Raw genomic sequence first — 27,241 nt, forward strand, 5'->3', positions numbered from 1 at the left:
CCTCAGCTTCAGCTTGGAGCAGACAAACGAATGATCTGTATCGCATACGGCACTATGATAGCTGCGTGTCAGGAGGACATTTTTGAGGTTGTCGCGTCTGGTGATGACCAAGTCTAATTGGTGCAAGTGTTTCGAGCGTGGGTGTCTCCATGACACTCTGTGCTGTGGCTTGTTTGGAAAAAGGTGTTTGTGATGCAGAGATTGTGGTACGTGCAAAGTTTGAGGAGATGCTGTCCATTGTCATTCATTTAACCCACACCGAAGTGACCTAGGCAAGAGGGCCATGAGTCACAATCTGCTCCAACTCTTGCATTAAAGTCACCCAAAAATACAATTGTTCACAAACAGGTATTTGCACTATGGCAGCACTGAGCTCATCACAGAACTTGTCCTTTAGTTCTGGTGTGACGTTCAGGATTGGAGCGCAAGCACTAATCAGGTGGACAGGACCGGCGCAGGTTTGAAGTTTGATCTGAAGAAGAATTTCTGATCCGCCCGTGACTAGTTCCACCATTTGCAGAAGGGTGTTTCTGATGGCAAAGCCAACACCATGCTTCCTGGGTTCCTCTTAGGCTTTGCCCTGCCAGAAAAAGGTGCAGTCCTTTTCCTTTAGGGATCCCGAAAGCTGCCAGTCATGTCTCCTGCAAAGCGGCAATGTCAACTTGGAGCCTCTTCAGTTCCTCACTGATGACAGCAGTCTTTCGGGTGTCGCTGACGTCCTCACGATCTTCAGTCAAACCGGTCAACGTGGCCCATACATTCCAACAAGCAAGCTTGAAACTTTGATGATTTCCTTTTCTTAATAGTTTTCTTGTTGGTTTGCCTGGTGTTCATTTCTGTTACTTGTCAGGTTTGGGAACCTTAAGCCTCATGCACCCAGGGAGGCAACTGAACTGTGGCAAGACAGTACCCTACCGGCTGCGGGCTGCCCAGCTTAAGGCAGGTGGTGACTGTCCAATGAGATGAGATGATCTCTCCCACCGTCAGAAACAACCCCTGGCGCTTGTTCTCTATGCCAATCGAGCAAGAGCTTATAAGCGGTATCTGTTGCCTCCCGTGTTGGTTCAACGCTGTTAAGCGATGCTAGAGTACCTCTCCAGGCGCGAGCCTGGGCAATTTTTATGGAGACCCTGGGCTGCCCAGACACCAGGCTCCGCCCCGTCGGCTTTACTGATATAGTCCAAAGGAAAGGATAACCTCTATGTTTGGTACCAGCTCAGCTGCAGGAGTTGCCGGGACAGTGCCAGAAGTTGACACAGAACTGCCTTAGGACTCCCCTCCAGATTTTCTGTCAGGGTTTACTCCCTTAGCCTTGCTCCTTCCCAGGATAACCCACAAGGCTGTGAGGTGTCTTCCTCTGCCTTCACAGGAGTTGTCGATTTGCAGCACCACACCTCCTCGCCTGCCGTTGAGACTGTGCATTAGAAGGGAGAAGGAACAAGTCCCTCCATAAGGTCGGTATGTGAGACAGACCAGACCCCCACCCCCCACTGTGTTTTGCCTGCGAGCTGATGCAGTTGCTTGGGGGATGGCGTCACTGTAATGCGCAACAGCTGCTAGGAGCGAACAGTGAGAGTTGAGTGGTGGGTGAGGACCACTGCTTCCATCCGCCTGAAAAGGCACAGCTGCCAGAGAGTCAAAGGTACTACCTCTACCCCACACACACCTTATCGCCCCCCGTCCCAGGTGTACCCAGGGAAGTCCTACCAAGATGAAGGGTCTGAGCCCCTCTCCTTGCCCTCTGTGCATCTGAGGGACTGTGTTGGTCGGGTGGAGATCTGATTTCCTCTTCCTGCCTTCCCATGTGAGCTGGCATTGGGGAAAGTCTCCCTGCCTTACTGATACGACCATGTCTCATTCTTGCACAGTGATCAACAGTAGCCAAAACTTATTAAAAACTATTTCTCACAGAACTTAAAAACCTGTCCATCTTTACATAAAGAAAAATAGGCAAAATCAGCCTCCCTGTACAGATTCAAAAAAGTTAACGCTCATAAAATTAAATATTGGCTGGCTACAGTCCCCTGAAAAAAATTCACAGAGCACATTCACTCTACAGCACTTGCAGTGATGCAGCCGTGCCACTATAAAAACATAACAATGGACATACTGGGTCAGACCAAAGGTCCATCCAGCCCACTAGCCTGTCTGCCGACAGTGGCCAGTTCCAGGTGTCCCAGAGGGGGTGGACTGAAGACAATCAAGCGATTTGTCTCCTGCCATCCATCTCCAGCCTCTGACAATCAGAGGCCAGGGACACCATTGCTACCCTTGGCTAATAGCCTTTTATGGACCTAACCTCCATGAATTTATCTAGCTCTTTCTTAAATTCTGCTATAGTCCTAGCCTGCACAGTCTCCTCTGGCAAGGAGTTCCACAGGTTAACTATGCACTGAGTGAAGAAGAGCTTCCTTTTATTAGTTTTAAACCTGCTATCCATTAAATTTCATTTGGTGTCCTCTAGTTCTTGTATTATGGACACAAGTAAATAACTTCTCCTTATTCACCCTCTCCACACCTGTCATAATTTTATATATCTCTAACACGTCCCCTGTCAGTCTCTTCGTTTCTAAACTGAAAAGTCCCAATGTTCTTAGCCTCTCCTCATATGGGACCTGTCCAAAGCCCCTAATCATTTTAGTTGCCCTTTTCTAAACCTTACCAGTGCCAGGACATCTTTCCTCAGGTGAGGAGACCACATCTGTACACAGTATTCAAGATGTGGGTGTACCAGAGATTTATATAAGGACAGTAACATACTCCTGGTCTTATTTTTTTTCCCTTTTTTAATAATACCTAACATCCTATTTGCCTTTTTGACTGCCTCTGCACACTGCATGGATATTTTCAAGGAACTATCCACGATAACTCCGAGATCTCTTTCCTGATTAGTTATAGCTAAATTAGCCCCCACTGTAAGTATAGCTGCAGTTATTTTTTCCAATGCATATATACCGCATGTGGCAGAGGTGCTCTAAGCTGACAGGTAAACTCTCTCTGACCAATTTAATAATCCCTGTCCCTCTGAGAGGCAGTAGCTGTGCCACCAGAAGCAGCTCTCCCACTGACATGGCACTGACTACACTGCCACTTACACTGTCCGCCTCCCCTCACCCGTCCGAGTGGTGTAAGTTATATCAAAGTGTAGACAGGACACAGACACAAACAAAAATAATGGCAACAGTTCAACAAGCCAAACAAATGCACTGCAGCTTCAAAAACTCAGTGTATTGACTTACTTCCTCTTACACCATTTGCAACACAACTACACTGTATTATGCTCCATGCACTCTGATTCTGTGGTCATGAAAGTCATACAAGCACCCAAACTGCAGGAGGAACCATGAGCCTCTACCTCTACTTTCTGCGTTGTACATTCATATAAAACAAAAAACTGTTTCATCTCAGATCAGTGTGTTGATATAAATTAGTATCTGCATAAAAAGGCATTTAACCGAGTGATTCATAAGTACTGTTCACAATGATTAAGTACTACTGTACTACCTGGCAGACCAGTTAAAGTTTTATGAAATTTTAGATTTAGAGGAGGGCTGGGGAATCCATCCTATTCACTGTAACTAGGCTTCAATGAGCCACCTAAAATCAAATGAGAGTTTCATAATGGTGTGTGATCCACTCTACACAGCAATTTATTTCTATTTTAAAACATAAGAAATACCATAAACAGAAAGAAAAACTAATCATCCATTCTAGCAATAATCTAAATCTCAACACTCTGAAGAAATACTTATCTATATTTTCATATAGTGGGCATAAATTTCCCTCAAAAGCATTGAATTCGATTTTTAAATGCTATATTAAAATCCATGAGCCCATGATTGCGGTTTCTGAGGGCTGAAAACAATTTATTCATTCAAAGTTTACGCAACTAGAAGATTTTCACTTTACATTCATTCTACTAGTGGAAAGTAGTATTAAAACCGCATTAAAAAAACAAAACAGCACTTACTGTGTAGCTTTGACAATATCCCATGTGCTGTAATCATCAATGTGGCTTTTCCGTCCAAGAGACTCACTATATCCATGGTTGTAATGGCTTTGGGGTTTGATTTCCTATAAAATAGTGAAAATTAGGACATAAAATGCAGGTTTACTGCTAGAATTTTTAGAAGATCAGTAAATTATCAGAATATTTCCCTATGAACACAAATATAGTACATCCAGCCAATCACAGAATAAAAATCACTTAAATCTGGCCAGGATCTATGGTCAAAACTCTTGAACTATTACGAGAAGTGCCACAGTATTCTTTAATAAATACATTCTCATCCAAAAGACAGCACACCTGAAACTGTACGCTGTTCAACAGCTGTCGTATTTCACCCCACAGATTACGCTTATTATATGTGTAGAACTAAAGTGCTTTTGGGATCGTTATGAGCTAGTTTTGATAGCAGTTCTCTGATCTTAATTAGGAATTTATCAAATGGGGAATAAAAATCAAGTCCGAAGATTTTGTGCCATACAAAGTACCCCACTAACAAAACAGAGTGGTCTTCTTTTGATCTAAACCTAACACCATGGAAAACAAAAAACACACCAGGAAATTTCCTCCCCTTTCTTCAGGGAGGATGGGGGAGAGAAAATGGGGTGTGAGAGTACATACAGCTATTCTCAGGAACATAAACAACATACAAAACTTACAAAAAATTGCATGTGCCAAAGAGAGTTACGAAGCAAACTAGCCCTTAGAAGTCAATGGCCTACTCTCTACATAGTACGCAGCCTTGATTTAGAACAAGGTTGCACAATGTGGGGGACATGCCCTCTTGGGGTGGGGGGGGCATGAAATTTTGTAAGGGTGTGGGCAGTGTGATCAGGCTACCCCTCCCCCTCCCTTGCAGCCTCTGCTACCTTCCACACAACCACTCTGCTCTTATTATGCTGAGCTCTGCCAAGAGCTGTCTCCTGGGCATTTTTTTTTTTGGAAGGGCTGAGGGAGAGGAGAGGGAGGCCTGAAGCAGCAGCTCACTCCAGTTGTCTCTCTCAGGAGGGGGGAGTGGCCTTGCCGCAGGACAGCAGCTTGATTAATGACCCTCCAGTGGGCTGAGTGTTCAGGAGAACTTGGGCTGAGCTTCCCATTGCATCCAGCCTGTCGCACACCTAACAAAAGGCTTCATAACTCCCATTATGACTTAATTCCTTGAGGCACTCTGTGTTGGGCTTGCTTCAAAACTACTGAGAGTCTGGTATAAAGAGAGAGGAACATACTTTGTGAAAAGTTGCAGCAAGAAGCAGTTTAACCTACAAAACAAGCACAATTACATTACTAACAACCTCTTTCGCTTTAGTGCCAAGGTCCGAGATATGATCCTGTAGGTCCAATCAGTAAAAGAGGAGATTTACAGTTTTTTTTTGCTGGTCTCTCTTCCTTGAATGAACTAAAAATAAAAGGCAAGCTTCCTCAAAGAAAAATTGGCATTCAGAAAGCTGATTTAGCCACTCTCTCCCCTTTCCTCCCAGGGCCTCCACCATCAAGAGAACGTAGCACGTCACTTCCGAGAGATCGCTGCTCACTTCAAGGGCCATTGGGGCGAGGACCAGGGGGGATGCTAATTACAGGGACAAAATGTGGGGCTGGATGTTAAACGTTTGCTCGTCCCTGATTTAGAACATATTTCTTAAATCAGGGGCCATACCATATTTTTCTCAAAGGAAAAGTGTACAAACTGTCAACATGAAAATGGATCTCAGCTATAGACTGTCTCAACCATTAATCTATTTAGTTATTTCATCATACCATCTCCTTCCCTTCACGTGAAATTTTCTCTTCTCCATTACTATAGTGTTATCCTGGAGAACACAAACTCACGTTCATTATCATCAACACATTAAACACGAATAAGAAAAAACAACATATTGAGTAGGCCAAACCAAACAAAAAGACTGCTTTCCCCACTCTGTTATAATTACATACATTTTTAAAAGAAAGATTAAATGTCAGTTACTTCAGTTAAAAATATAGTTTACTACAATTCACGGTGCTCTAAAAGAACTGCTGAACACCTAGGTAATGCAGATGTGATTCTTTTCAGCAAATCTGCTCATATAATGGGCCTAATGCAGCAGAAACACTACACAAATGCCTTCAACCATTTCTTGTTTGGAGAAAAAGTATCTTTTCTACAGCAGTTTAGGAATGCTGTATTAATAATTTTGCAGTTGCTTACCTCCTGGGGCAGAGTTTGAAATGGGTGGGTGTTTGCTCACTCACCTCACATCAGGAGGTCCCAGCATTCTATTCTTCCCAGCTAACTACACGGTTTGGAAGTTTAATGGTAGTACTTAACCATAAAAAGAAACTACTATCTTCAGAAACGACTTAACTTTTGAATTCTGAATGCTAATATTTTTCCTCATTGTTAGACCAGTATCTAACAAAACAGATAAAAAAATGGATTACCAATCTCCTATAGGCTGTGGCCACACTAAGATTTAATTTTGAAATTAATTTTGAAAGGAAAGGACATTTCGAAATTTGCAGCAGAACAACTACATACAAATTGCCCCTTTCAGAATTAATTTTGAAATAACAAAGTGGATGTTTTGAAAGTATTGTTCCATTCCCGTATTGGGAACGGCACCTCATTCCTAAATTAATTTCAAAAGGAAACGTGTGTAGTCGCTCTGTTGGCCACTCTTTCAAAATAACAGGTCTTCCATGGCACCAGCCACCTGGAGCACAGACACCCAAACCAGCACCAGCAGGGCTCTATTGCTGTCAGCTCCAGCCACTTTTAAAGCTGCAGAGACCCAGAAACCCCATGCAGGAAGCTAAGAGTGGGCTGGCAGCCACAAGCACACATGCCTACAGCACTCCTCAGAACACCATACACGCCCCTTCCAAAGCCAGGGCCAGCAGCCAGGACCCCTGTGACTCTCACAGATCTAGGGCACCCTGAGACAGGGCTGCCAGGACTCCACCCAGACAGCAAAGAAGAGGGGCCCAATCTGGATGGAGCCTGAGGACTGAACTCCTGGTCATGTGGGAGGACAAGAAGGTCCTGCTGCAAACCGAGAGGCACAAGCGGAACACAGATGCCTTCTTCGCCTGCCTCGCCCAGACCCTAATCCTACAGGGGCATCCCTCCCGGACCCCCAGGCAGGTACACTCAAAGGTCAAAGAGCTGCATCAGGACTATTTCAAGGTAAAGGATGCAGCCAGGTGGTCAATGGCAGCGCCTGCCAGCTGCCCCTATTGTCACATATTCAACAAGCTCCTTGGGGTGAGGGAGGCAGGTCCCCCAGAAGAGGCCCCGGACACGGCAGAGCCAGAAGAGGAGGCCAAGAAACCAGAGCTGGGGCCCTCGACAGCACCACTCACCAAGCACGCATAGCTTGAGCAGAAGGGGGACAGCAATGGGCAGTGCTAGAGCAAGGGGGTCCTTGTGATCGCTGTGCCCTCGAGTCCACGAGCCAGGCAACCTCTGACCAGGCCTCCCCTGAGCTTCCCAAAGCACCCTCAGGTAGGACCTGGGTGTTTCAGGCACCCCAGGGCACAGGGGAGCTGCCTTACACAGCAGCCAGCATGGGGCCACCCACACAGCTAAGTGGCTCCAGCCCAGGGTCACCAGGGCTGGCCGTGGTTCCTGTCCCCAGAAAAGGCCTGTGCGCAGGGATCTCTACACATGAGCCCATAGACAGCTGCACAGGACATGTGGCATGGGGGGCTGACCAAAGCCAGCATACAGCTCACCCATGCATGGACCCCCGCTCACCTGGGACACCCCAGGGCCTCCACTCCCATGGGCAGGAAGGGATGGCTGACAGGGTTGAGGCCACTGACCCACATGGCCTGGTCGCTCAGCTGATGGAGCGCACCCTTCTTCCCTTATGTCTTTACAGCCTGGACATTTGTGAACCAGCCCAGCCCCCGCAATGCCCTAGGGAGCCCTGCTGCAGCTGGCAAGGGGTACAGGGTAACACCTTCAAGGACCGTACGCCATGCCAGGCGGGCACGCCCTTGCACCCACCCTGAGGGCCTCACAGCGACAAACGCTGTTCCTTGGCGGAAGCAGAACCTTCTCCTATGGCAGTGGCTCTCAAAGGAGCAAGTGGCCAGCTCCCTTGATGCCTCACCTGGGCTGTCACCACCTGGCTGGCCCAGCCACCTGCTCCACTGACAGCCACTCCCACAGCCCCTGCAGCCACCACCCCCAACCCCCTTGCAGCTTCCCTGCCCTTGCTGCCCTGCTCTCATCACGCCTCTCCCTAGATGAAAAGGAGGAATGGTGGGATGGCTGCAGGCAGGTGCACCCATCCCAGGCATGGCTCCTCCCACCCCCACCGAGGCTGAGGTCATGCACACATCTGCCACTCCCTTACCTCCCTGTGGTCCTGGCCCCATCCCGGCCCCACAGGGGGCCCAGACCTGGGACAGCTGTGGCTCCCACAGATGCTGCGGCTCCTGCCCTCCAACCCCAGAAGATAATTAAGGCTCCCCCTCACCCCTGCTTATACACAGCTGGCGAAAGGATTCCGTTAGAGTCAGTTATGTGTAAGTAAATGAACAGCTTTTTTTTCTACAAGTAAACTACGTGCTGTCTGGTGCGTATTGGGTGGGAGCGGTGATGCATGTGCGCAGGCAGGGGTGATGGTGAGGCAGTGGCGAGGGGTGGGTGTGCAGGAGGGAGGTTGTGGGCTGCAGGTCACAGGGGCCACTGGGAGAAGGCTTCCCAGAGGGCCTCCCTCACACACGTCATCCTGGTGGGCCTGGTGGCACAGGGCCACACCCAGCTGTTCAAAGTACAGTACGGCGTTGGCCACCCACAGAGCCACAAACAGCTCATGCTCACTTTCCTCTAGACTGTGGAGAGCACAACACATGCCACAACCGCAGGCACGCTGGGGAGGCCGACCTCCAGGAGTGTCAAACACCGGAAGTACGCACTCAGGCACCCAGACTTCCACTCAACATTGTTGCGTCCCTGGTTAAGCAGGGCTTTGAAGCAGTCCTGGCTCGCGTTTGTGTCCCCCATGTAGGCCATATAAGCCAGGTCTGAAGGGGGTAGGTGGCATCAGCAACTATGCGGGGGGCACAGTCATGTCTCCCTTCGGGAGCTCCCATGGGGGGAGGTAGGTCCCACCCTCCAGAAACTCCTGGCGTGGGTGCAGAATGAATATGCAGGCATCACGGACCCTGCCCAACCAGACCACACAAATATCAGTAAATCTCCCACTGGCATCCGCAAGGGCTTGGAGCACGACAGAATGGTACCGTTTCCAGATGATGTACCTTCTGCCTGAATAGCAATATGGGTGCCATCTGAGGCACCAAAACAGCTGAGGAGCCCCAGCTCTGCAAAGCCAGCCATGGCGCCATCCAGACGCCGCCATGTGGATGAGACGGTGCAGGAGGATGCTGTTGAAGGCAGCAGTAACCTTCATGGGATGGAGGGCAAAAGCGCCCATGAGAATGTGGCAGGGTGAACAGGGACACCTGGAGCCCCTCCCTGATCCCCCTCCTGGGGGATCTGTCCTCCAGCCCCAGAGTGGGTGGGTGACCCAGGCTGATTTACTTCAAGGATGATGACCCCGATAGTGGCCCTCCCCCCTCCAAACTGGTGACTGACCAAGCAGTTGCTGTCTGGAGTGGCCAGCTTCCACAAGGCAACAGCCACCCTTTTCTCAAGGGGAAGTCAGGGCCTCATCCGTGTGTCCTGGTGCTGGAGGCCACGTGCAAGCCACCGGCACAGCTCCAGAAAGGTGGCCTTGGTCATGTGAAAATTGCACAGCCACCGCTCACCATCCCACTCCTGCATGACAAGGCAGTCCCACCATTCCCTGCTGGTCTAGTACCAACAGAGGCGACAGCAGATCCGGGGAAGGAGGTGCTCAGCCTGTACCTTTGAGGGGGAGACCTGCAGGAAACCAGACACGTGGCTGGGCATCCGGAGCCATAGCTGGACAGCCGCAAGTACACCCATCAGGCTGCCCACAAGCTGCAAGAAATCCTCATCAACGAGCTGGGGCAGATCTGCAGTGAGGAGTAGTATCAAGGCTGAGCAAGGCTCTGCTGGTGCTTGACTGGAGGACACAAGCTGTATGCAGCCTGAGCCCTCAGCATGTGCATGGGTAGGATGTTTGGGAGGGACCCCTTAAGGGAGAGGCTGACCTCTGCTCCCAGCAGGGTTTGTCGGCCATTCGACTCTTTCTGCATAATTTCCTGCCCCTTTATTTGTGTGCTGTGTAGTAACTCCCTTTCGAAAAGATGAGAATCTCTCTCAAAAGAGCAGATGGCCATGTCGACCAGCTTTGTGTGTGCAGATGCTCTCTTTCAAAAGGAGAAATTTTGAATGGTTATTCGGAATTTCCCCTTTCAAAATTCAATGCTAGTGTGGCCACAGCCATCATAAGTGGGACAATGCTGCACATGCCATGGCAGTCTCTGGCACTGGGCTAAAATTACTCATACAGTTTCTTCAAACCATTAGAAACAAACAAAACATCTCAGTTTATTCATGATAAAGTTCTCCTTTCACCTGTGACCTTTCAGACTGCTGGAATGAATGAATGCCATCTTACTTAACAGTTTTTCCTATTAACACTTGGTCTCCTTAACATAGTCACAAAAGAATTTCACTGAGGATTTCCTGCATCAAGACCAATAACCTCATCTTGAACAAGAGCCTATCTTTCCACAGATGGATACCAGAAGAACCGAAGAGAAAAAAAACTAATAAGTAAATAAATAAATAAACAAACTGCCAATCTGAACACAGGATTGTAACACCTACAGCAAAGTTGGCTGCTCTGTCTTGGCAGAAATGAGTCCTACCTGAGGCTACAGCCACCTCTGATCTACTCAACTACCTTGGATTCCCATGCAGCAAGACTCAGAAATCAAACATCACAAAACTGAGTCAATTCAACCTGCAGGCAGGAATTCTTCAGTTTTCATCTCTTTCTACAAGTCAATAATTTGGAAAGTTTGAGCAAGAACTTCTCAACATAACTTTTTTTCCCCATATCAAAATTTATGGAAAGGATTTTTTTTAAGCACCTGTAACACAAACGACTGGAGGTAAACTGAAAATTTTGCCCTGGGAGTTTCAGAGTACAGACAAATATCTGGGTGAACTGTTTAGTTACAAACCGCTAAAAAACAAACAAACGTATTTTGCATGTGTGTTACAAGAAATGCCACTTTTTCTACACCGGTTAATGAATATTCAGAGGATGAATATATCAAACTTTACTTCCTTGATTATTCTAAAAACTGCCGTGTCAATTTCTGAAAATTTTATTGGTAACATCAGGCACTGCAGCAATCTGGCAGGCTGTCAAAGTTGAAAAGAAAAATGAGTATGCACTTGCTCCAGTTCTGTGCTAGAGTAGCCAACCTTCTAATCATACAAAACCTAACACCCTTGTCTCACTCTCCTCCTCTATGCCACCCCTCCAGTTCTCAGCCAATGGGAGCTACAAATCCAATGCTCAATGTGGGGGAAGCACACAGAGCCCCCTGGCCGCTGAATCTAAGGTCCAGAAATACTGGCCACTTCCAGGAGCTGTGTGGAGCCAAGGCAGGTGGGGAGGCTGCCATATCCCCACTGAACCGCCATCAGGACTTTTAGCAATCTGGTTACTGGTGATGTCTGGAGCAGCAAGTGACTCTTTTTGACTGAGTAGTCCAGTTAAAAACATATGCCCAGCAGCCCTACTCTGGACAATAAAGGTTAATATGAGTAAGTGCCCCCAGATTTACAGGACAAACACATGAGAAGTGTAATGGGTCATGCAACCCACACAGGGCTTGAAGGGGCCAGGTAGGCCAATTAACTGTCCACGCTACATCTAAAGAGAAGTCAGAGAGCAGAGAATGATTAAATGAAGCTCAGCTTGGCAGAAATGTGGGAGGAGGGTCTGTATAAAATCCAGAAGCTGAAAGCAGCCAAGAGCTACAGTGAAGTAGTCTACAGTCATTCCCTTGGGGAAGAGAGATGTATTTAGGTCTAGAGACCAATTACTTGCAATTACTCCCTTGAAGGGAGGGAGCTTGGGCTGGCAAACCCAAGTAAGGTCGAGAGCAAGAAAGACAGGACAAGGGAAAGGCAGCAAGGTATGGGGTATGGTAGACCCTGGCTACTGAGAGGACCCCTGAGCTGGAGCAGAGAGCAGGCCCATGTTCCCCTACCAACCATTGGTGAAGTGGTGCAGACCAGACAGCAAAGAGCAGACTGTGTGGGACAGTTCTCCTTGGAAGACTGATATCTAGGAAGGGGGAGAGCCTAGTGACCCAGCCAGGGAGCCAAATCACTGAGAGAAAGCTGCCATTTCTGAAGAGAGAGGGGTTACAGGATGAGAGAAGATGGGTTGAGTGACATCCAGAGGCATAGGAAACAGCTGGAAGGAGCTAATTCCCAAGTGTGGCCAGGAGGAGGCCCTAAAAGACATTATTTAAAACCTATATTTAAGAATAAACCTAACCATATGAGATCTAATTGTGTGTTTCCTTTAGAACTTTTTTGTTCCATGAGACAAACGCAGCCCATAATGTTTGGGGCGGGGATGGGGAGGTGCAGCAGGTGGGGGAGATAGGGAAAGAGTAAAAGTTTAGTCACTATATTGTCTTTTTTTTCCCCCCATTTTGGCCAGAACAACAACATAAAAGAATACAACTCCTTTGTTCTCTCAATGCTATTCTGAAGACAAAAGGATGTAAACCTGTAGACAATCATGTTTACACTGGCAGCATTCATTACTACACACATCTGGTACCTAAATCATCAGCACATGAAGCATGATTTCCCATTTCACAGTCACACTACTTCAGACATTACTGAGTCCTTTCAACATTTCATTAACCTGAAAGCTAAGCAGGAAAACTGGTTAAAAATATCTATATCCCAGTGCTAAACAGCCATCCTAATAATAGTGTAACATCACTGCCAAAACAAATGGGGACCAATCAGATTACAAATGATGCTCGGAGTCTGGGAAGGGAGCTACGTCACATGTGCAAAGGAGGAGGCATCTTTGAAAACACAATCCCTTTGCAGTCTCAGGATAAATTAGGCACTCTCATATGGAGGAACAGTGCTAAGAGGGGAGCTAAATACAGAAAGAAAAAGAGTTTTAAGATGAAAATCAAGGCCTAAAACAAAGTAAAGCCAAATAAATACCTGAAGGTGGCCCTCTTCTATTTTAATTTTGAAAGACAATATGCCACACAAAGTTATCACAGTGCCAGTAACTGTATCTGTACTATTCACTGATAAAGCAAGCATACAGCGCTCTTACTGCATTCCAGTTCTCTCGCTCGCAATCAGCATGTAGGTCCAATACAGTGAGAAGTTATTTAAAAATTTCTGCTCACTATACAAAATATTCTTCTGGCCCCAAAGAATCAGCCACACTACCATGTTAGTAGAGGTATAAATTCCATATTACAAGCCAATTCTTTGTTTTCTAAAACTAAAGGTTTATAATAAAGAAAAGGAAAAACAAGAAGAGAGATATTAAATGGTAAAGCGGTGACATACATATAAGGACTCTAAAATCCATCCACCATTCTCAGCTGTACTGGTGAGTTTACTAGTTTGAAAGTCCCTCTGGATCATATCCACGGCTTGGCAGAGTGATTCAGTCCTTTGTTAAGAACTTCATCTTTAGAAGGTTACTCCAGAGGTAAGAAGCAGGTCCGAAGCCACACAGCAGAATATTCAGTTGCTTTTTATAGTAATTTGCCATGCAGCTTGTGATTTTATTGGCCCATAGACATGCCCCGCATGTGGTCCAGAAGCCTTAAGGAGGGATGGACAACATGCAGCTGACTGAATCCAGCCCATGGCTTGCCTAGATCCAGCCTGCAAGGCAAGACTCACACACCCTCCACATGCAGGGGTATGAGCTAATGCTGGTGCTCTACGAGGGAGGGTGTGGTACCATGGCTACACAGCCACCACCGTCCAGCTTGCCCTGCTATGGTTGGAGCTCCGAGCCTCACAGCTCCGATCCAAGCAAGCTGTGGCCATATTCAGCCCACGGGCTCTGCCTAGAAGTGAGACAGCAACTCCTGCATTGCAGGAAAGAGCTCTGTGCAGGCACCACCCCCATCTCTCCCATTAGCCAAAGAACAGCCAATAGGAGAAGCAAGTGGCAGCGCTGACAGCTGCCTTCCCTGCAGTGCACAGAGCCACGTGCAGCAACGTGCCTTTCCCCGACCCCGAGCTGCACCAGGAAGACACCCATGCTCCAAGCCCATCCTGTGCCCCTGCCTTCCAGCCCCTGCACCCCCAGTCCTATCCTGTCCCCTCCTCCTGCCCAGACTCCATCTCCCCACTCATGCACTGAACCCCTTATTTTTTGGCCCACCTCATAGACACAGAGGTATCACACCAAAAAAAAAAAATCTACTCGCCCTGGTTCCCATAGGCTGGGGGGAGGGCTTGAAAGTAGTGAGGTGCACATTGTATTGGGCAGGTGGCACACCTGTGGGGTTGTTTTTGGCTTCTCACTTGCTTGTGGCTCCCGACTGATTTTTCTGTGGATCTGTGGCCCCCCCACCCAAAAATGGTTCCCCACTGCTCCCTTAAGGTTTCTATCCACAGACATGCCCCTTCATGCTTTGCTGAATCTAAGTGTAGCGCTTAACCTTCTCAATGGTTTCCTTGTACGGTTGAAGACCCTTGACAGGCTGTCAAGCAAGCTAGCCAGCACTGATGTGTAAGGGTCTGGGGGTATCATCCAGAAGCATTGTTAAAGTTTTGTGAAGCAGATATACAGGTTGTACCTCCCTCGTCCAGCACTCTTGGGACCTGAGTGGTCCCATATGAAAGAATCTGCCAGAGGAGAGGAGGTCAGGCCTCCTGAATGCCCTGCAGGGATGGGCCACCACGCTCCTGGCCTCAGCAGGCTCCCTAGGTTAGGGCTCAATTCCTGCCAGGTTCCTCCATGCGTGGGCAGGACTCCACACAGCTCCAGGGCTGGTGGCAGGGCTCCATGCCCCAGCCAGGTTCCTCAACCAGCTTCCTGATGTGGGGCTCCCTGGAGTGAGGGGCCCCTGCCCCAGCCAGGCTCCCTATAGTAGTGGCCCCCAACCTGGCTCCCTGCCCCTAGAACTCCCCAGAGCATGCAGCCAGCGGAGCTCCCCGCCACCGGCAGAGCACCTCTGCAGCCCAGCAGCTGGAGCTCTCACATAACAGGCGCTCTCTGGTCCAGCAATGTATGTGGTCCCACCACACGAGGAACATTGCTGGATGAGAGTACCTTCAAGAGTCTCAATTCCATACAGTGTGACACAAGCGATACGTATTTGCCAGTGAAATTTCAAACAAAGTCAAACCACTGGACTTATGGAAGCCCTAACACGAGTTTGTTGAAATGAAAATTCAGCTCTTAGCAGTCAGTTGCCCCTTCTGCAGATCTAGAAAAAAATGTTTTTTTAATTACAGTTTATTCAATGAGTTCAGTCTAATGAAGCTGAAGATGCAAGTTGAAAAAGCAGGAAAGCTTAGTTTCTCTTCCAATCTATGAATTAAAACCTAGATGTGAGAGGATGAAACCTACTGAAATGCCAAAATCTTGAAAGTTAAGGTGACCAGAAACAGCTTACTTCACTAACTTTTGCACTTAAAACTGATTTGTTAAAGCTAAACATATTCTGATGAACTCACCTCTCATACATCCAGCTAATTTAGTTTTATTTAATTACTAATCTTTTTTAAATGCTGTTTTGATGCACTTTATTGAATTCCAATTTCTATCCCAAAACATAGCTTGATACAATTCATGAGGAATTCATCATCTATTACATGTTAGCAAATGTAACTCAGGAAAATGTAAAAATAAAAAAAATCTAAATATGGTGTTTACGTATGTAACAGCTTAAATATTTGTGTGAGCACGCATACACACAGAGAAAGAATCATTCCATTACCAAAAAACATCACCCAATTTAATGTAAATGCTGTATTTTTGGTAAACATATGTTTTAAATAGTAGTGGGACAGGGAGAACAAGGATGTTAGCAGTTAACCATTTGACCGGTAAGCCTCATCCTAAATGAAGCAACCCCAGTCTGCCACCATTCACCTCCTCCCCTGTCCCTTTCAATGAGTTAACTAATTAAATGGAATTTTACATCTCTAAATGTGAATCAACCAATTTTTAGGAAAAATAATACTACTTAGCTGTCAGGGGGCAATTCTCATCAATAGATCTCAAATTGCTATACAACAGGCAAGCATTAAGAGAGAATTACCTGTTCTGTAACTGGTGTTCTTCAAGATGTGTTCTTCATATCCATTCCAAGTTGGGTGTGCGCTGGCGTATGCCCAGTTGCCGAAAGCTTTTTGCACTAGCCAGTAGACATAGGGTTGGTGCGGTGCCCACCAGAGTGGCACCTGTATGGCAACCAATATATGCACTGCCCCATGCTCCGTTCCTTCTTGCTGGCTACTACAACTGTGGGGAAGGCTGGAGGGTTTTGGAATGGACATAAGCAACGCATCTCAAAAAACATCAGTTACAAAACAGGCAACTGTCTTTTCTTCGATTGATTGCTCACGTGCGTTTCAAGTTGCGTGAATACAAGCCAATGCCTAACAGGTGGGGTCGGAGACCCAAAAGGAATGCGGGACAGCACTGCCCACTGCAGAGTCTTTCAGCGCGTGCTGCGTCAAAGCACAATGCACTGTAAAAGGTATGAAATGAGGACAAGGCAGCTGCCCTACAGATGTCCTGGATAGGAACCCTGGCCATGTGTGCCATCGAGGAAGCTTGTGCTCTGGAAGAGTGAGCTCTGATCGGGGGATGAGGGACCCCCACCAGCTTATAACATTCCTAAATACAGCCCACTATTCAGGAGGAGATCCACTGTGAGGAGACCAGTAACCCTTCATCCTATCTGCTACTGCAACAAACAGCTGATGAGACTTTCTGAAGGGTCTGGTCTTGTCCATATAAAAGGCCAGTGCCCTCTGAACATCCAATGTATGTAAACTCTGCTCCCTATGGGAGACATGAGGTTTTGGGTAAAAGAGCAATAAGGCAACATCCTGGATGACATCAAAAGGGGGAGACCACCTTCGGCAGGAAGGCCAGATAGGGTCTCAGCCTGACCTTATCCTTGCAGAACACTGTACAGATCAGGTCCACCATCTGAGCCCTTAGTTCCGACACCCTCCTGGATGAGGCAATGGCCACCAAGAATGCTGTTTTATAACTAAGAAATAAGAGGGAGCAGGAAGCAAAGGGTTCAGAAGGAGCCCCCATGAGTCTTGGCAATACCAGATTGAGGTCCAACAACAGCAGGGGGTGTCACACCTGCAGTCAGACCTTTTCCAGGTCCTTCATAAACCTTTTTACCACAGGGTCTGAAAAGACCAATGATAGACCCGGCCCAGGGTAGAAGGCTGAGATAGCCGCTAAATGCGCCTTGATAGAGAATAGCAATAACACTTCCTGAGTCAAGAACAACAACAAGTAATCCAGAATAACCGGTATTGGAGTTTGCACCAGAGATAACCTCTTCTGAGTTGCCCAGGTAGAAAGTCTTTTCCATTTGGCTACATATGTTGCCCTTGTGGAGGGCTTCCTGCTGTTTAACAACATCTCTTACACAGGTTCTGAGCACGAGAGCTCCACCGCTTTCAACCATGGAGCTCCCACGCTGCGAGATGTAGCACTTGACTGGGGTGGCACAGTCTCCCCTCCTCCTGTATCAACAGGTCCAGGCATAATAGGAGTGCCACTGGGTCACAGATGGACAGCTCCAAGAGAGTCGAGTAGCAGTGCTGCCAAGCCAACGCTGGGGCCGCTAGGATGACTGATGCTCAGTCTGACCAGATTTTGATTAGTGTCCGGTGGATGAGTGGCACCAGAGGGAAGGCGTAAAGCAGAAGGCCTGACCAGCAAATGCTGAACACATTGGCCCAGGAGCCCAAGCTCCAATTTTGGTACAAGCAGAATGTCCGGCATTTCGCGTTAAGATGGGAGGCGAATAAGTCTACTTGGGGACATTCCCACTTCTGGAAAATTAAACACAGCACATCCAAGTGTAATGACCACTTGTGGTCTGTGGAAGACCTGCTGAGACAGTCCACCAGGGAGTTGTGCACTCCCAGTAGATAATACGCTTTCAGGAGAAACTGATGTTGAATGCAAAACTCCCAAAGCCTGAGAGCCTTGTGACATGGGGGAGAGGAGCATGCGCCCTTGGCTTGTTTACATACTACATGGTTGTGGTGTTGTCCATGCTCACAGCTATGCACTGACCCGTTAGAGTTTAGATTGTCCCAGAACACCTCGCATGCAAGCCTGATGGCTCTGAGTTCTCAAACACTTACGTAGAGCTGGGCCTCCTCCTTGCTCCACAGGGCCTGGGTCTGGCACTATCCCAGATGTGCCCCACTCCCCTCCCAGCCCAAGTCTGCGGTGTTCATTACTAGAGTAGGGAGGTGCTGAAGGGCACTCCCATGCAGACCGACTGAGCATCCAGCCACCAGAGTAGGGTTAACAGCACCCGTGGTGGGACTGTCACCAACATGTCTATGCTGTCTCTGACAATTCAGTACACTGAGACAAGCCTGACGTGCTGGACTACAAACGTGCACGCTACCATGCGACCCAGCAAACTGAGGCAGCCTCTGGCCATCGTGGTGGGGAACTTGAGGAAGTCATGTCTAAGAGATGCCATGGCCTGAAATCTGCTTTGTGGCAGGAAGGGTCCGGCCTGCCCCACACCCAGTGAGGCCCCTACGAACTCCATCACTTGAGTGTGGGTCAATGCTGACTTTACCTCATTTACCATGAGAAAGTCAAATGTTTGTCGTACCAGCTGCATGTGCTCTGCTACCTGGCACTATGAGCGACCCCTGATCAGCCAGGGTTACAGAAAAAGGTGTACCCCATGCCTGCGTAGGAAGGCTGCTACTACTGCTGTGCATTTGCATCAGAAGACCCTCAGGGAAGAAGACAGTCCAAATAGAAGGACCGTTAATTGATAGTGGTTCTTTCTCACCACAAAACAGACGAATGGACGGATAAATTACTACGTGGAAATACGTGTCCTGTAAGTCGAGAGTGCCAAACCAGTGTCACCACCCAACATCAGAATGATTATAGCTCATTGGTTTGAGCACCAGCCTGCTAAACCCAGGGTTGTGAGTTCAGACCCTGAGGAGGCCATTTAGGGATCTGGGACAGTAAGTTTTTTTTGTTTTTTTGTTTTGTTTTTTTTTTAAAAAAAAAAAAGTGGAAGGAATGGTGCTTGGCCCTGCCAACAGGGCAGGGAATAGGACTCAACCTCCCAAGGTCCCTTCCAGCTCTAGGAGGTGTGTGTGTAATGATTAGGGCCCAGCGATATCATACGAAACCTAATCTTTTTCAGAAATTTGTTTAGGTTTTGCAGGTCCACAATGGGCCTTACCCCACTTTTGCCTCCAGGATTAGGAAATAATGGGAATAAAACCCCTGTCTCTGAAACTGATGGGGAACTTCCTCAATAGCCTGCCGCTGGACGAGGGACTGTATCTGCCACCTAAGCAGAGTCTCACGAGAGAGGTCCCTGAAGACGGACAGGGAAGGAGGGTGGGAAGGAGGATACAAGGAAAATTGGATAGCGTATCCCCCTCTACCATGCATAGGACCCACTAGTCGGAGGTTATGTTGTGCCAGTCATGGAAGAAGGGGGATAGGCAGGATAAAAATAAAAGCTGAGCTGGAACTCGGGTAGTGACTGGTGTGTTACTCCTGACCACCCCAACAAAATTGTTGTTTGGACCCCGAAGGGGTTTTTGGTGACTCTGGCCCTGATGCCTCCTTTTAGTACAGCCCCGTCACCTGTTGGTATCCCTTTGTTGCTGATGGAACTGTCTGAACTGTGGTCTAGGAGTGAAATGTCGACACCAGGCTGCAGGGGTGGCCCTTGTGGGCCCCAAAGCCGAGAGCATGTCTATTACTGGGTACATTTCATACTTGACTTCCTCTGCTTGTATACCCAGGCCCTGAGCAACACAGCATAGCACATGCTGATATGCCCTTCTGTCCTCCAAAACTGAGGATGCCAAGGACTCAGCCAAAGCCTCATTGGGGAGAATGATAAATCCACACCTTCCATGCCCGCCAGCAGGAGGGGTCCTAAATCCTTTGTTTGAGACCCCGGCCCCGTGGTCTGCGGTGCCGTGCTCAGCGCCTGGCGTAAAGCACCTGAATATAATGCAGGCCGCATTAGGAGCGCATCAGAGTAACTCAGCACCTGGGATAGCAGTGACGTTACCCCAGTGCCGTAGGTCCTGATGCCTTTACGGGTGGTGCTCAGAGTTGGTTTGGTCCTGTCTGTGACAGTGCAGATGTCAGTGCCAAGCCCACTGAAGGGGCCTCCGGCATGGTCAAACCTTCCAGCAGAGGCACCTCAACAATGCTGACGGTGCCACACTTGGCCTCTAGAAAGTGCCAAGCACCCTAGCACAGAGTCCCATGGCCTGCCCTTGCACTTCCTGGTCTGCCCAGAGTCCAAAAGGGCCACTGGGGAGTGCCTTGAGAGTGTGCCTGCCAACTTCACCTGCAGGGTGACTGCTCCAGTGCCAATATCCACTGTGGTGTGACAATCTCGAGCTCCTGCTCCTGGTGAAGCTGCAGTAATAACAGTCAGACTGTGATGCTGATGACCAGGGCAGTGCCGTGGGGCCCAAGGTGTGCACCAGCTCATGTTGTCCTTGCACCGTTTGGTAATGCACGCTGAACAGGGTCATCGCAGCTGATCTGCCTTGTGGAGGCTGGTCCAGTGCCAGGAATGGCAACAGTGCCATAAAGAATGACTCCTGCCCAGTGGTCTGCATTCGCACCTGTATGGGGGGGGGGGGGGGCCTTCAGTAGTGGATAAGGACTCACGGCATGGTGTTGGTCCCAGCACCATGATCTGTAAGAGGCCCTGCACCACAATGAATGCCTCTAGCTTTGAGGGCAGCCTCGAAGAGTGTGGGCTCCTGCCTTGCGACAGCGTCAATGCCCACACTTCCTGGTAAGACTCGTGGTGCGCTCTGACAAACGCCTTAGAGGATTCTTGACTCTTTACCCTCTCTGCGGACTGCCCCGTTCATGCCTCTTTTTCTTGCGAGGCACTGGGGACTGACTTCTATATCGTCTTGTAGCACTAGGCGCCAACACCTGGTCCCAAAGTCAGGAGCTTTCTGACAGCACTGACTGTGCTGGAGCACTCTGCACTGCCCTGCGCTCCTGCAGGGGAGATATCCAGGCACAAGGCTGCTTCCATCAGTAGGACTTTTAAATATTGTGCTCTGTCCTTTAGAGTCCCAGGCTTGAACGTCTTACAAATAGAACGTTCTTGTTTGAGTTGCCTCGATGAGGCACACCTTCAGGTCTTGTGTGGGTACTCTTTGGCATCTGTTTGCCACATTTTGAGCAGGTTCTGAAACCTGAGAGCCAGGCATCCCCTGGTGCCAAAGCACTGAGAGGGATTAAAGTGCCTTCTCAGCTCTCTGACCATTACAGGGGGAGGGATAGCTCAGTGGCTTGCACATTAACCTGATAAATCCAGGATTGGGAGCTCAATACTTGAGAGGGCTATTTAGGGATCTGAGGGGAGGGACAGCTCAGAGGTTAGAGCATTGGCCTGCTAAACCCAGAGTTGTGAGCTCAGTCCTTGAGGTGGCCATTTAGGATCTGAGGCAAAATAAATTAAAAAAAAGGGGAAGGGGTATGCTGTTTGGTCCTGCCAAGAGGGCACGGTCTGGACTAGATGACCTCCTTAGGTCCCTTCCAGCTCTATGAGATGTATATCTCCATACATTATTATCTAAGCTATTGCCACTAACAATTACTAATTTACAGGTGGTGTCTACTAGCCAAACTATGAGAAAGAGAGCGCTCTAGCAACCAACAGCATGGCAAGAAGGAACTGAGCAAGGGGTGGGTTGGGCGGTGTATACTTTGGTTGCCATACAGGCGCCACACCAACCCTATGGCTAGGGCAAAATGTTTCCAGCAACTGGGCACATGCCAACACACACCCAACTTGGAGTGCATATGAGCAATCACTCGAAGAACCACCCCATTTTATAAAAGGGAAAACTGAGGCACAGAGGACAAAGTGACTTGCCCACAGCCATTAAACAGGCTAGCAATAGAATCAAGAACAGCATCTGGGTCTCCTGAGTCCTAGTCTAGAAGTCCATTTACTAGACCAGAACAAAAAAGTTTCCTGCTTGCAGTTTTAAACCATGGTTAAAACTTCCCGTGACTTAAAAGCAAAAACAAAAAAACCCCAAAACACAGCTAAGTTATACCATTGAAAAACATCCTCAGACTCACAGGATGAATAATCATGGATTAGTTAGGCAGTAATTAGACAGTGGAAAATTTGAGGGTTTTTTTCATATCAGTTATTTTTTAAGACAGACGTGGTAGTGAAATGTGTGTTCTTTCCCAGCTGTTTGGCAAAACAGACTAAGTTTTCATGGCTATTGATCCAAAACAAACCTCTTCATAGCTAGTCACTATCACAGTTTTACATACCATGGATGTTCTTTATGGATGGCTGAAGATTTGCAGTTAACAGGAATTGGGTATTACACTGATTTCAGGTTGGAGACCACCCTGATGACCATAACCAAGAATGTATGAGCTGCTAAGAGAGCTCAGATATCTGCCTAAGGAGTCTTTGAGCCTCTGTCCAATGATGCTCATGCTGAGGCCTTACTGAATATCCTCCAAAAAGGGGCTCTGCTCTTATGGGAAAGGATATTTGCCTCTCACTACACAACTGAGCAACTTTGAAGCTTATGGCCTTGGTAGAATAAGACTTGACGATTTTTAAAAGATTGTGTGTTGATTTTTTTCCAATCTTTTCAAGAAACAGTCGAGAATCCACTATCCAGGTGTCTCTCTGCCCACAGATAGATGATACTCCAAGAACAGTTCAAGGAGCACTTTGTGTGCGTGTGCGCGTGTGTGCGTGCATGAGTGCGTGCACGAGACAGAGAGAGAGAGAGAGAGAGAGAAAATTGTTTTTGAAAGAATGTAAAGACCCATAAATCATCAAAGCACTTGCTTCTTCAAACTCTTCCCGCAAATTCTCCTCTCTATCCACCATATGCTGAAGTATTAATCAACTGCAGATGGGCTGCAAAAAGCAGGGGGATGTAATGATCTGAGGCACTCCACAGCAAGACTCCAACACGCGCAACTGATTAACACACTTGGCAGCTTCTCCTTTCAGTGGACATTTCCATATTACTAGATGTAGGGCAAGCTGCATGAAAATTACATGTAATGCTCAACACATCCAGAGACACTTGTCTCTATCTCAACCAGAAACTGGAGCACTCGTGCTCAGAAGAGAAAAAGAAGGGAGAGAACATGAAAGCCTTTTTTTTTTTTTTTTTTTAAAAAAGCTGAATGTCTCCTGACTAAAAGGATAAATTTGTTGGTCTTTAAGGTGCTACAGGACTGCTTATTTTTGCTAAGAAGGAACACATCCAAAGTCCACACTGCTTGCAGACTCATCTCCAAAGAAGTTTGTGAAAACCATTTACACACCAATGCCACAATACATCTCTGAACTGACAAACACATTTGGGCTCATTTATCAGTTTGGCTCCATTACTATCAGCATTCTAAAACTGGAGAGAAATTTTCTCAGATGCACCCAACGTGTAGTACTTGAACGTTGTGTTTTGCTGCAGATTCCTAACACACCTTTCTAAAAAACTGCCTTTTTGTAACTTTTATTTTAAAGCTGTGTGTAGTGTTTATACTGCAATATAAACACAAGTACTTTTGAACAAAGTAGGCACTTTCTGAAACGTCTGTTGCCCACCAGGAAACAAGAACCACAAATGCTTTTTTCCTATCATGTAACATGATGCAGGATAACTCAGCTAAGTTGACTCAGACATTATTTCCTTTTTCTGTAAATATTTCAACAGCAATTATGTCCTGTTAGTATGCACTGCAGTTATTTCAAAGAAAACATGGACAGCTGCAGAAATGTCTCTTAATTGAATACACTGGATTATCACAACTGCAACCTGCACATGGACAGGAATCACAAACATGACAAGCATAACTCTCTTGGACTCAAGGAATCCAACTTACAAAAGCTTATTACAGAGCTAGCAACAAGCATTCAGCAGTCATAGATGGATATTAAAATTAATTTTAAATTAAGACAGCATAATCATCCCACTCTGCACCAAAGAAAAGGCGTTTAGGGTGGGGAGCCCCTGACCCAGTGTCAGGATGCAGGCAAAGCACAGCCTCCATCAGGAGGATCTTAAGATGTTGATACTTGTACTTAAGGATTCTGGGATGAAACCCCTGGCAGAATGCACAGCAATCCTTCTGATGACTCTCCCCCAAACGCTTCAGACAAAATGCGCATAAGTTGCTCCTGAGCATAGACTTGCCAAGTCCTCCCACGATTTAAACCCCAAGGATCAAAGCATGTCCCAGAGCCAAGGGAGTATTGGGGCAGAGGGACAGGAGAGAGTGGCACTCCCAAAGAAAACTTATGAAAACCACTATTAAACTACAATTATGTTTATAGAAAAACAGACACTGACAAGAAAGACCACTTGCCAAGGCCACAGGACGTTTCAGCTAGCAATCACTGGCACTAAGAAGGAACAAAGGAGATGTCAGGTCAGCAGGGCCCTATGCTGAGCACTATGAAGGAACAACTCCAGGAGGTGCCAAGGCTGTCCCTATGGATTCTACTAGCAGCTGCTGTACCTTTGGTGCAGTCATACCTAGCTGGAATTGACATGAACAATTCATTCAAAGAAGAAAAATTATTACGTATATAGGCCCTGTATTTCCAAGGGATCCCTAAATGTTTCACAACAAATACATCACTGTTTATATTCACCTCCTGCTTGTGAGTTTAATCCTTATTAGGTGTCCAGTCAACTATTCAAGCCCTAGTTTAGGATATTTTTACAGTAATAATCTTTCTATCACTAAACATGACTACTTCTTCCACAACCTTGAAAATGGAAGAAAGTACATGTTATTGATCATCACAACTTGAAAATCTTTTTACCAATTTACATATATAGAATTGGCAACTAGAATTTGAGGTCTGCAATGTTAAATACTTCTGCCAAAAGGCATGTTGAAAGGATTTACTGGCAAAGATTTTCACACACAAAAAAAAAAAAATTGAAGCCAAATACTTGTAATAAGAAAGCACATTCATTCAAGCATGCAGGCCTAGCCTTGTCTTCTAGTTACAGATATTTCACTTAGCACCTGGTGCCACTAACATTAAGATCCCCCTACCCTTATAACCATTTTCAAAAAAGGCCATCCGCTAGGTCCTGCTTCTGATGTTAAAATAGTTGGAACACAATATGGGGATAAACACAAGAGTAAAGAAGCACTTGATGACCCTTTTAGTTTGAAGTTTTATTTCATTTTCAGGTAATTTTTAAGCTACTTTGTGTGAAAAAAGTTAACTGAACTAACAAAATTATGCACAGGATCTAACTGTATTATACATCCAAATACAAATAAATCTTCGCTGAATAGTAATGATACTTCAAAAACAAATGACCTCTCTAGCACAAAGCATACAAACATATGTACAGAAGGAACTTCTTACTGACCTGCCTCTCAAATTAAGAACAAAGAAAAATCTGCAGAGACTGATAAGATTAAATCAGAAGGTACCACACAATTACTTATTCTCTCTTTAAAACGCTTGCTAAAATAAAAGGCATTATAACAGCTTGTTTTAAACACACGAAAATGCACTCTTGCTTAAGTTTGTTTTAGTTTCTTTAGGCGCTTTGATAACACTGTCACAGAAACTCAAAAATTTGTTCCCTTGACAATGAGACCTGCCCCCCCCTTTTTCATTGCTCTAACTTTTTCTCATACTTCGAGAGATGAATTCAGTATCTTTTAAAATGTAATTCTAAATTACTTGAATTTTAAAAGCACTGGATGTCAAAACACAATCTCTGTGCACTACCATGATGGATTATTGAAAGACCTCAAATGGCCTGGAGCCTCAGAGAACTTAAATAGGAGACTAACCCAGTCAAGTGGTCTGTCGATCCAATTAGGGAATAATAAACCAAATGTATCCCAGGTGTCACTGGTTAAATGGAGTTAACATGAGTTTGGACCAGTAAGTCAGTCAGCTCTTTTTATTTTCTGGTGGAATAAAAGACTAAAGCATATGAAAATACAGACTTCTTTCCATCCAGGTAACTTAGAGGATACTATCAGTTTATAAACCTTATTCTGAGAATGTGTTACCTACCATTCCTAAAGTAACAAAGACAACAACAAACAAAATATACCACACCTCCACTGCACACAATGTGCTGACTTTGTGCATCTGAGGGCACTCTGGCAATAGTCAGTTTCATTATTTCCCTGTCATTATTTTCCACTGAATGCCTACACTGCAGTTTTACAACTTGCAGCCTGAGTTCTTTGAGCCAGACATAGGCATTTTATTGCAATGTAGACATAACCTTAGGGAGCATCACTGCAGAACATTCCATACCTCAGTGGTTAGAACACCCTCCTGAGAGACTATGGGGACTTTGTTCCAGCAGAGGGGAGGAACTGAACCTGGGTCTTCCACATGCTATGAAAATGCTTTCATCACTGAGTTAAAGTTTAAGCACCTCCACCAGCTACATTTTGAATGGGACTCAATCCACAAGGCAGGCAAACACTGATCCTTCTTGATTAAATAGCTCTGGAGATAGCTGTTCAGACTCAGAATGAGACAGACAGAGGTGCACATGCTCAGAGTCAGAAACTTGGGTGCTTTGGGAACTTTCATTCTGAAAAATGAAATGCCAAATAAGTTTAGGTGTCTACAGGGTCCAGGGGGAATTGTGCAAATCACAGTGGAGTCAAACTGTGACTTAACTGCCTAAACACAGATTAAGGCATCTAAATATTGTGTTTAGGTGCCTAACTCATTAATTGTTCTAATTCCATGCCAGACTCAGCTGACCATGGGTCATATCCTAAGATCCCCAATCTCTTTCTAGTCATTTCATATGTCAGTTGACCTTTTTATTTCCTTCATAGAAACAAGGCTCCTCTTTCTAATGTCCTAATTGTTAAAACTATAGTTCAGATTGTGGTCTGCAAAACAATCACAAAATGCCTCTAGAAACACCTGCTTACGTCAGAAGGTAGAGAAGCTTGCCCACTTTCACTGGGGTTATTGTTGTCACTGGAACAGCTTATATTATGGGTCAACAACATTTCCAAAGTAGCATTCCAA

The 27,241-nt window shown here is 46.6% G+C and overlaps 1 protein-coding gene across 3 annotated transcripts in view; it reads right to left on the bottom strand.

Annotated features, from left to right (window-relative positions):
- Window positions 1–27,241, bottom strand: part of ZDHHC17 (zDHHC palmitoyltransferase 17) — a 173,980-nt gene that overhangs the window by 137,531 nt on the left and 9,208 nt on the right. For all 3 annotated transcript variants that reach the window (XR_012647983.1, XM_075012521.1, XM_075012505.1), the window contains exon 2: window positions 3,971–4,074. Coding sequence is in view for 2 of the 3 variants with exons in the window: in XM_075012521.1 (XP_074868622.1) it covers window positions 3,971–4,074 (104 nt within the window). In the remaining variant the exon portion in view is untranslated. The remainder of the gene's footprint in view (window positions 1–3,970; window positions 4,075–27,241) is intronic.

The sequence above is a fragment of the Carettochelys insculpta genome, chromosome 1 (assembly GCF_033958435.1).
Source record: "Carettochelys insculpta isolate YL-2023 chromosome 1, ASM3395843v1, whole genome shotgun sequence".
Taxonomy (NCBI): Eukaryota; Metazoa; Chordata; order Testudines; family Carettochelyidae; genus Carettochelys; species Carettochelys insculpta.